The sequence below is a fragment of the Coffea arabica genome, chromosome 6e (genome assembly GCF_036785885.1).
Source record: "Coffea arabica cultivar ET-39 chromosome 6e, Coffea Arabica ET-39 HiFi, whole genome shotgun sequence".
Classification (NCBI taxonomy): domain Eukaryota; kingdom Viridiplantae; phylum Streptophyta; class Magnoliopsida; order Gentianales; family Rubiaceae; genus Coffea; species Coffea arabica.
In genome coordinates this window covers 5,201,260-5,212,041 of record NC_092321.1, presented here as the reverse complement: position 1 = coordinate 5,212,041, position 10,782 = coordinate 5,201,260, and the positions used below count along the sequence as shown (strand labels likewise).

Sequence of the window (10,782 nt, the reverse complement as noted above, 5' to 3'; positions counted from 1 at the left end):
GAATGCGAGCTATTAACTGGAATGCATGCATTTGGCCCATGGATGAAGCGGTTTTGAGTATTGGTAACAATGAAGGCTCAGGGACCGACCCTGAAGCGGTTTCTTGAACATCGTTTTGGGCATCTAAGTCCTCCTAATGATGATGGCATTCCCATTTTCGGCCTCAAAGTGTGGTGTCCTACATGTTTGTTTTCAGTACCATCCCATGCTTAATTAAGACCATGTGGTGTTTCTAAATGAGCATCAAGTATTAGATGGAGGTGGTCCGTTCATGGGCTATGATGTCTTTCTCACTGTTTCTCGGGGGCATGATGTTATCTATACTGCACGACTTGTCTTAACTCTGTCCAATGATGTATTAGTAGTAGTATTAATTGCAACCCATCGATCCATCCATCATCAACGGGACTTGAAATCTTTTTAAATCTCTCTAATCGTTTAGATTATTTAAAAGGATTCATAAATCATCAATTAATACCTGCTTAAAAATATCCAAATAACTAACTAAAACAATTTTAGGTGGATTCAAATCTTTTATTAAATTCCTCGATCCAACGGGAGCCAAATTGAATATAACGTCAAGAGGAATAAGGAAAGATACAATGGACCGCGGTATTGGAAGTATGGGAATGGCATTAGGAGCAATTGCAGTGTTTATATTTTGGGACCAAAGCCCGCAAACAGACGGACTGGGAAGTGTGTTTTTCTTGGGTTGGACGCGTATGCTTAAGGGCTTTGCGCTTTTCTTTTCTTTTCTTTTTTGTCCCCTCAAAGGAGGGCTCTGGTCGTTAGTATCCTTAGCCCTGAAAGATTATCACTAGTTAATTTCTAAAACACCCATAAACAAATGGACTGCGTTGATTCGGCTTAAACAAGAATTTGGATGCTGGATCACGTAATTGGTGATTTGTATTAGCGATTTATACGTGGGCCTTGAAAAGTGAGACGGATAGTGCTCAACATAGATGTCCAATTAACAAAATGTCAGTTTTGCCGAGAGAGGGTCCGGGAAGAGGGGGGTTCAGCTTCCCATCTATGCCTTTTTGTTTTCTTACGATGCTCATATTATTTTTTCTTTTTTCTTCTTTTTAACAGGGATTCAAGAAGAGAGAAAGAAGGAGAAAAAGGATTTGAACTTAAAACTTCCACTGTATAATTCACAAGTCCAATTACAAGAACAAAAAAAAAAAAAAGTACTACCCTATATTCATCCACCCAAAAAAGGGAAAATAACCGGCACGTAATTTTACTCTTAATCAAGGCATGCACTATCTTGGACACGCTAGTACGTGTAATTTCTGTGACACTTAACCGTATCAGTTACCTGTTTCATGTTTGATAGGATAGAAATTAATGGTTAATTGATGAATTTTCAATTGGTGGACACGAGCTTGAAACTAACAAAGAGCAATGACTGCTACAGGTCTCGGGTGTGAAAATTCTTCGCTTGTATGCCAGGATGAGAAGTTAATTCCACAGAGCTATAGAAGTGTTCTGTTTTGAACACAAAAGCTGCAGAAGAATCCTTGGTAAGGGTAAAAACATATATGCAATTTAAAAATGCACCGGAAATCTTATAGTAACGTTAATATGTGCTTGCTCCTTTTTCTTTCTCTCCCTCTCTAGAGAGGAGAGGACATCATTCATTGTCATTTGATAGTGTATAGGACTGTTTCGTATTTTTTCCGTCCCATTTTGATGGTTCTAAATTTTTTTTTCATGAGCTTTAAAAAAAAATACTAGTTACTTTTATTGAAATAATAAATCTAGTTTATTATCTTTCTAAGATACCCTTACACTAAATGGAGGACGGAGGAGTATTAATAATCTTAGATGGATGCTTTTGAATGGTACGTTAGTACTAGTTAATCAAGGCTCACGCATGGAGGAGCACATCTCTAATTCAGAGGCTCTTTTGTTCATTAGGGGAGTAATAATTTGCTTCCATCATACGCACGCAGGCAAATTTTGCATGGTGGGAGCCAGGTCATGGTGCTTTCAGGTTTTCTCATCCTTGGAAACAGTACTTGACGATTGGAGTACTCAGTACTCACTCGAGAATGCGCATATCAACTTGAAGCTCTTAGTGGCTGCAGAATATCCCAGCCTGAGCCTGAGGTAAGTACTGGATGAAATTAAAAACAAGGTTAAAATAAAAAATAAAAAAAAAGGAAGAAGAAGAGCAAACATTCTTCCTGCAAAAATAGTATACTACTACTGACTGAAAATGTCATGGAACTCCTGCAGGTGCAGGCACGGAAAGAAATCCGAAGCGAAATTAGGAAGCCATGCACAAGGATGAGCTCAGAAGTCTGGAAAGCATTGAAAGAATTATCAGGAGGGTCAGTCAAAGCAATGAGACATCCATCATCATCTGCCGTACAAACTCATCTGCAAAACTCGAAATCAGCCGTGGAAGAGTTCACAAGTGTGTTAGGAGCTTTGTCGTTGGAGAAAAGGGACGGAATATTCACGGAAATTATGCAAGCGGCTGCAATAGCTTCCATATCAGTTGAAATCATCAAATGCGTCGAGAGAATGTGGGAATCGGTTCTTGAGCTCTCAAAACAAGTAGATTTCAAGTGTTGTCCGACGCCCGAGAATGATGAGCAGGACGGCGGCCATGGAGGAAAGGCGAAAAAAACAAGTCGACGATGAACAACAGATCGTCATTGTGGTACGTGGCACGTCTCACAGTAACACGCAAGTCACAACCGGAGAGTGAATATTAGTAATATGGGAAATACTACCACGTATTGATGATACTAAATAAGCTGTTGCCACTCAACAATTAACCTGTCTCCGAAGAAAAAAATTTTCATTATTTTGTATACGGTCAGAACAGAAGCGTAAAATTCTACAAACGAGTGAACTGCATTGCAGGATGTTGATTTATCATACCTATGTTGTAGACCCAGTTCCACAAAAAAATCTATTACATGTAGACTTGCTGGCAAACACAAAACTAGCAGCCAGATTCAAATTAAACATAATGCAATGCTATATTTTTGTTCGATCTATATTTGGGAGGAAAAGAAAATGCGTAGTCAAATGTAAGTTATTACCGACATTCTCTGGCTAATAAGGTATGAAACCTCTCAGCTCTTTTTCTTTTTTTTTCTTTTTCTTTTTCTTTTTTTTCCCCCTTTTTTTGTGAAGGAAACCTTGGAAACAATACGAGAAAAATGCTTTTGAAAGGTTTTAAGGTTCCGTACTCCTGCATGGACGGACACATGGCAGGTGCGCATTGACTAAGAGATTCAAGACCACCACTTTCCCGCACGATTCCATGGAAAAGGAGCTTCTCGATGCATGCAGAATCCAAGTACCAGTAATCATGCGCCGGTCATCCTGTTATTTTTCCATTCAATATTCATAACTGGAAAGTAGAGTCAAAAGCAGCAGTGGCTCCGACTGCGTCCGCCCCGCAAAATGCCAGCCCTTTTATATCTCTCCCCCGCTCGCACTGCCACCGACATTCATCGATATTTATCTGTTCTCCGACTATACGGCATGCATGCATATGAAGTGGACAAGGGGCACAATATGGCTCCAAATATAGTAAGAATCAGACACGAAAGAACATGCATAAGATATATATATATACATGACATGTCCGCATATTGTTAGGCAGCGTCACTCTCCAAGTTCCGACACTGTTGTATCATAGGGCATTAGGATGTACGAGGTTCAGGAAATAGACTGTTCATGATGAAACATGCATGCATCAAAAAGAAGATCCTAAAAGCAGTTATGTCGTACCGGTCCTATATCACCGTCGTAAAAAGATGAGAAAGCCGTAGATCTGTCTAGGGACGGGGCAATGGGCAAATCAGCGGAAGCAAGACTTTCACATAAAATGCTAGCTAACGAACAAAGAAGAAGAAAATTTGAACTCGAAAATCTTCTGATGACCAAAAAGAACACCAAAAAAAAACACGAAAGGAATTTGTTATTTGTTGCTCTAAAGCAGACCTCAGTTCAAGGCGGTTCACCAATTCACCTAATATTTCTGCCACCAGGGAATTCAGATTGTATCGAAAAGAATAACCATTGCATCGCTAGAATAACCATTTGTTACTCTCTTTTCCTTTTTTTTATTTACAAGTTTGCAACTGTACATGCCTCAATTCTCATCTCGTACATCATAAACTGTTACTAAGACACTACAGGTTACGCGCACACTGAAAAGGGGAAAAATGACTACCTGGATCTATGCAATAAGTAAGATGCAAAATTTTCCACAACTCCTCCGTTTACCATACATTGTGCAAATAATCATATACAGGTTAGTTGTTATTTACCATCCATATATGGGGTTCTCCACCTGTGGGGGTAACAGATGAAGATCCCTACAATGCTCCTTGTCATAGTCTCGCGTGCCAGGTATCGCTCCACTGCACAATCTAAGGAACTCATTGCCAGTAAGACAGTAGTGGCCAAAAGCTAACCCTCCATCAACCATATCCATCAAATTGGGCAATGAAATCGACTTTTTGAGAGCCTTCCCATCAATTCTTCCTGAATGTGCATTACTTGTCAAAACCTTGTCGAGGTCAGAGTATTCCATAAATCTCTGAGTAGCTGCCTCCCATGAAAGCCTATACATCTGTTCAGGAGTCAGAGGCTGAGGCTCATTGGCCATAGCTTCTTTCACTTTAGCAACAAAATCTTCAGGTGTCTTATAAGTTAAACAGTTGGGGAATGCACTGAAGAATTCATTTGATGGATGGTCAGCACAAATAACAAATTTGCCCATTGCAAGGGCCTCAGCTGTTGCCGTGCAGAGAACATCACTAATGCTGGGATTTATGAAGACCTTGTAACTGCAAGAGACAGCATACTGATTGTTAGAAAGAAAGCAAAGAAAGTCCAATGGAATTTTGTTTGGCATAAAAAGTGACATAAGCAATGCTTGAATTCTATACGGGAAAACCTACGCCACTAGGAATGCCACAGAGGACAAACCATTAGCAAAGGGTTTCACAATGCCAAGAAACTTTGTGGATCAATATTCAGAAAGTGCTTAAAGATCCTAAAAACAAATAGGATTCTTACCCATGGAGAGAATCATCTGCATGATCTCTTCCTTTCATGAAACTGACATTTAGGTTTAGCCTTTGAGCCATACTCTTAACTTCATAAGCGTCCTCTCCGTTACCAAAAACATCCAGTTTGAACCCATCAAGATCATTTTTGTACTTTGCTAACAAATCTATCAACTCCTTGTAACCTTTCGCCCAAACCATCTTGCCCAAGAAATATGCTCCTTTTGAAAAGGCTTGCTGCCCACGCTCCCTCTCTTCAGCTACTTTTTCTCCAATTCTCAAAAACTTTGGGTTTACACCATGTACATTGCAAATTACAGACTTGGGTAAATCCTGTGTAGCGGCAGAAAGTCGAAGTACCTGACAAAACAATCAAAGTAACATTTACGAACATATTCTAACTGTTGAAAGACTTTAGCTTGAATTCAAGCATATGCTTCATGACCAATAAATTCACCAAACAACCTGACAGTTACATTGCAAAATAATTCTCAAAGATCAAAAAAATCACAGCTACCTTGTGGCAGTATGCTCGTGTTACCCAATTGTTTATATGTTTTACAAGAAAAGCTTGGAGAGCCCCATTCTTTTCCCGTTTGATATACTCCAAGTAATTGGTGTGAACTATGCCCACAACATGGTTAAATTTATCTGTCCACCGTTTACCATGGTGGTACCAATTGAGATGTTCTGGTTCTTCCAAAATAGCAATATCAGCTTCCTTTGAAGAAATAAACTGCGAAGTATCCCCAGCTGGTATTATACTTCGTCTAGCTTTTGAGAACTAAATAAAGGAAATTAAATGTGTCAGACATTGCCACCTTACGTACACATGCATAAAATATACAAGCTGATACAAAATTATCAGAGACCTACCTTTCCAGGGTAAAAAGAAATATTAAAATCGGCCTTGAAACCAACCCTTTCCTCAAGCCAGTTACGCATATATAGCTCCTGCTCTTCTGGGGAGTTGAATGTCAAGCTGTTTGGATAAACTAGTTCTTGGTCTGATCTACAAAGCCAAGGAACCAACAATGTGACATTTTGCTTGGCAGACTTGGCTAAATATGCTGCTCGAAAGAGTGGATTTACAGCAGTTCCAGTCATCCATGGAAGGCTAGCTGTTGTGACAATTGCTACATGCCTTTTACCATCTGCAAACTCCTGCTTCGTAGAATCACTCCAAAATCCACCTTCATAACAGTGACCTGTACTTTGAAGAACACTAGCTATCCTTATACCCAACTCATCAGTTACATTATCAGCTTCTATAATGGATGACTCTCCTGCAGGCAATGAACGTAGTAACAGTTGGTTTTTGCGTTTACTGCACAAGTTCTCCACAATTTTATCAGAGATATCTGCCAAAAAACCAGGGAAAAATGGTTCAGAAATAAATCTCGTAGTAACTTCCAATCTGCAGCAAAGCATTCCTCACAAGAAACTGAAACACTGTTTAGTTGATGACAACAGATGAAATTTCATACTAGGTTTCAGTAAAGCTGATTATTCTTTTCTTTTTTTGTGATATTAAACAAAATATTACCAGATAGCATCCTAGTATGGTCTTCATTTCCATTAGGAATATGATAACGAGGATTTAGCCTCCTCAGTTTCTTGGGTTGCTTTGCCCATACCCTTAGCCCAATCGCACTCACCAACCAAAAAGCACTAGAGAAATGTAAAAGGAAAAAAAATCCCCAACACTATATAAGTATGATAGAATCTTCATTTAACTTCCTATTCTCTCTCTTTCAGTGATTGCAGATAGTCCGTGAAAGTACTCCAGACCTTCCCAAAAGGAAGCTGAAGGTGAATTACGGCTTTCTAATTTTCTATATTCTAGGTTAGATCTTTTTAATTGCTTTTTTGGGGGGGGGGGGGGGGGGGGGGGTTCTCTAAGTAAAGTGATTACATGTAGTCCTAAAGAAGAACTTCTACACTTCAAGGTATTATCAACTCAATAACCAACAGAAGACAAAGTACAAGACAACCAAGAAAAGGCAGTATTAAATTGCTCAAGTGCTGCCAAAGACTGAAAGGGATAAAAGATTGGACTTGGAATCTATACCTCGTTTAATACCAAGTTGATCCAAGAATGGACTGGATTGCCTAACTAAATATGCCAACAGTTCTGGCACATCAAATGGTGGAACTTCCTGCATCTGAAATGGAAAAAAAGAATTAGTAAATAATTAGCAGCAAATCAAGTTGGAGCAATGATATCTATAGTCATATGGCATTAATATTTTAACCTCTCCAGAACCAGTACCTAAATCCAAGTAAAAGTGCAGTTTCCAAAAAGATCAAACAAAAGAAATGCAATCCAACAGAGGACCCCTAACAAAATTAATAAAAGCAGAATTCCCGAGCTGGCCAACTATTCAAGTACAGAATGATACAAAGTCACAAACAAATTGCCCTCACGATTACATAAAAACAAGTCTCTGAATATTAATTTCTAGCAAGAAAGAGGAGACTGGAATTCTATGTTATTGGGAAAACTCTAGTGGGCATCTTCAACCAAAAAAAAAAAAGGAACGAACATTTTTTGGTAAGTGTGAGAAGTTGAGAAATAATCAACAATGTCTAAAGCAAGCCTCTATAGGAATATGGAATAAATAATCACTCCTCTTGAGCGAGTTATTTGTAAACTGTAAAAAGAACCCATGGCAAAATTACTCATCTTTAATCAGGATATACCTACAGTAAAATAGAAAGTATCACTCACAAAAGGGAAACCAACCTTGGCACCATTTGACTCCTTGCCTATAGATCTCTGCAAAATCCCAAAAAGGAAAGGTCAAGACTCAAATGAAATTTAAGATTTAAAGGTTTGACGACAATCAACCAAAGAACTGTGAACAGTACAAAACTGCATGACCTAATTTTAGAAGTATGTGTGCTAGAGTTGCTGTTATATGTTCAGAGTTCATTAAGGAACTGAACTGCAGCAATATAGGTATTCTCAGGGTCAAAACAATCAACTAGGAGGGAAAGAGAACCAACACTGATGAATACAGAACCAATGAGCAACACTAATACATCCCAAATGTCATATGTAGGCATAGTAGCAAACAATTTTATATTGTAAAGTAACAAACCATGAACATACTGACACCATTAGGGGCCAGAAAGCAATCCCACATACTTGAAAGAATCATTCAGACATGCCATTTCATGACTTGGACAACTAAAATGTATAGCAATCTAACTCTGTTTTTCTATGATCTATTCTGGATGCAAAAAAATAAAAATAAAAAGAATAAAAACCAGTCTCCAGCAACATAAAGTACAGGAAAAAAATAATTAAAAAAAAGCCCTTGGACTGCACATCACTAACCAAACCTCATAACTAAGAGCCACCAAAACTGTAGTCAAACCATAATCCAAAGCTAAACCAAGAACCCCAAGAGACATCACTCGTTTATGTCAAATCTAACAACTAATCAAGAAACCTGTCTGGTCCTCCAGTTTCATAATCCCAAAAGCATTCTTACCATATCCCTATCTTCACTGTTTTCCACTTTTTTGTCAGTGTTCTTATTACTGCCGGCCTCAGTCCTCAGTCCTCAATCTTGTTTTCCATTTTGTCCAAATAATTTCAAACAAAAGATATCTGTAACCAGTTTTTAACTACCAATACAGTATTAGCATCAAGGTACCCTAAGCTAAGTATCAACATTCTAGAAACGCTTCTACAGAAGCTTTTGGCATAATACAACCCGAGAAAAACATTGAGATGTCTCAAACTTCAGACTATTAACAGAGTGATGAACAATTAAACACGGACAATTCAGAATTCCATTGACCGGCAAAAAAAGTACAAAAAGATAATTATCAAAATGATTCCTTTTGCACCCAATATTTGCCTTTCTGTTGAAAAAGCAATACTTTTTTGAATGATGACATCCAAATTAAACCAATTCAGTCATTCAATCCAATTTCACTTCCAAAAAGAACTAGCTATCAGAATTATCATCTCCAGAACCTCTAGTAGCATAAAGAACGAGACAATAAGTACAATGGAACATTATCAAATGAGTTTAATGCAAAGTATTCAGTTCCGTGAAAGCATTTCTGAGATGGTAAGAAAAAGATAGGAATCACTACCAGACTCGACTTTAACTTCTCCACAAACTCGCTATTCTTAATCCCCTCGAAAATATCAGAGGGCAAGGAGCTGGAGCTGGAGCTCTTGTGCTCAAACTCTCTAAGCCTAGCCTTCAACGCCCTTATTGGCTCCCAAAGTTCCCCAAACTGCCATTCGTCTCTGGCAGCCGTCTCCTTAAACCTTACCGTCCTCCACCTCCTAAACCTCTGCCTCTCATCCTCCTCCTCGTCTTCAACCTCGGAGACAATTGCATTCTTAATTGCAGACAAGTCAATCCTAATCTTGGGCTTAGGGCTCCACTGGCTCCACTTAAAGTCCGGCGAGGAATAGGCCCTCCGAATTTCCGTCAATTTTGGCCGAAGCTTCTTGACAAAGTCGATCTCCGCAGGCGTGGTAGTAGCAGAGGCCGTAATTGTAGGGACAGCGAAGGGCGATCTGGAGGCCGAATTCAGAAAATTCTCCAGCTCCCTGTCGGCGCGGTTTTTAAAGGAATTCGCCCGGTTCTTAATCAATTGGAGGTCGGCACCTGCGGAGGAGCGGACCTCGCTCCATCCTTTGGAGATGAACGAGAAAGCCTTCTCCGCTGTAACGATTGAGCGGGACGGCGATGATGATGAAGACGACGTCGTCCGGGCCTCCGGGGAGGTTTTCATATTAAGCATCATCTGGAATTTGGGAATTTAATGCACAATTTGATTTTTTTTTTTTTCCCACCTGGGGGTTTACAGAGAATTGCAGGATTGAGGTGCTTATGACTTGTGAGAGAGAGCAGAGTTAAATGAGCAAAGGAACGGCCAAGATTTTGTGGGGGGTTTTGTAATTAAACTTTTACTCTTTCGTTTTACTTATGGGTTTTTGTAGTTAGTGGAAGGCTAGTAGCAGTACTATGTCGTAATTGGGGATCAACGGAACACGTGGAGAGACACGTACGATGAACCGGGTGTGATCAGATTCTGTTGGGGTGAGGTGGAGGTATGGGTTGGAACGACGTGGCTAATTTCACGTGGGACGACAACGTAGTCAACAAATTGCTCTTATTTAATCATCACATCACGATTATCGGTCGAAAATTGCAAGTTTGAATGTGCTAATCTCTTTCTCCGCTGAGAGACAAAACAGTTTCCTGTTAGGATACAGTTTAGTTACTATCCATGAACTATTACCAATAAAAAAGCTAATTGCATTAAATTGTATCACATGTAATAATATTTTTTTAAGCTAAGGATCTAAACTTTACAAGGGAAAGGATCAAAAAAAATTTCGAGAGTCAGAATAAGAAACTCACCTGTTATCTATTACTCCCTCCGTCCCACTTTGATAGTCCTGTATTCCTTTTTCATCTGTCCCAAATTGTAATCCACTTTCCAATTGAATAATGTAGTTATATTTTAATTTTCCTAAAATACCCTTATTCAATGTAAGTAGTTGTTACTATAAACCTACCCCATTTAATGAGAGTTGATTCTTTTTTTACCATCAATTCATGTTCCCATAAAGTTGTACCATATTTAATGTGAGGGTATTTTAGGAAAATAACAATCTAAATTTACTTTTCCAACAAAGTTAACTACTTTTTCTTAAACTGTGTGAAAAAAGAAACAGGACTATCAAAATGGGACG

General features: G+C 38.9%; 1 protein-coding gene across 2 annotated transcripts; it reads right to left on the bottom strand.

Annotated features, from left to right (window-relative positions):
- Positions 1-4,058: 4,058 nt before the first annotated feature.
- Positions 4,059-9,974, bottom strand: LOC113697021 (digalactosyldiacylglycerol synthase 1, chloroplastic-like). Of its 2 annotated transcripts, none has more exons than XM_027216438.2 (7): positions 9,162-9,974; positions 7,780-7,827; positions 7,120-7,213; positions 5,925-6,409; positions 5,566-5,832; positions 5,059-5,408; positions 4,059-4,826 (listed from the first exon to the last, which is right to left on the bottom strand). In XM_027216438.2, exons 1-7 carry the CDS (start codon positions 9,825-9,827, stop codon positions 4,301-4,303), a joined length of 2,436 nt encoding a protein of 811 aa, XP_027072239.1. In that variant the 5' UTR covers positions 9,828-9,974; the 3' UTR covers positions 4,059-4,300. The 2 variants fall into 2 exon arrangements, with proteins under 2 accessions (XP_027072239.1, XP_027072240.1); XM_027216439.2 differs by having other exon boundaries at positions 7,795-7,827.
- Positions 9,975-10,782: the final 808 nt, after the last annotated feature.

What these genes read in the sequence shown, in the direction of transcription:
- LOC113697021 (XM_027216438.2), bottom strand. Translation starts at nt 9,827, where the DNA reads ATGATGCTTAATATGAAAACCTCCCCGGAGGCCCGGACGACGTCGTCT. An exon ending in AGAAGTTAAAGTCGAGTCTG is followed by an intron (nt 7,828 to 9,161) that starts GTAGTGATTCCT and finishes GGGATTTTGCAG; the next exon opens with AGATCTATAGGCAAGGAGTC. An exon ending in TCAACTTGGTATTAAACGAG is followed by an intron (nt 6,410 to 7,119) that starts GTATAGATTCCA and finishes GTTTTTTGGCAG; the next exon opens with ATATCTCTGATAAAATTGTG.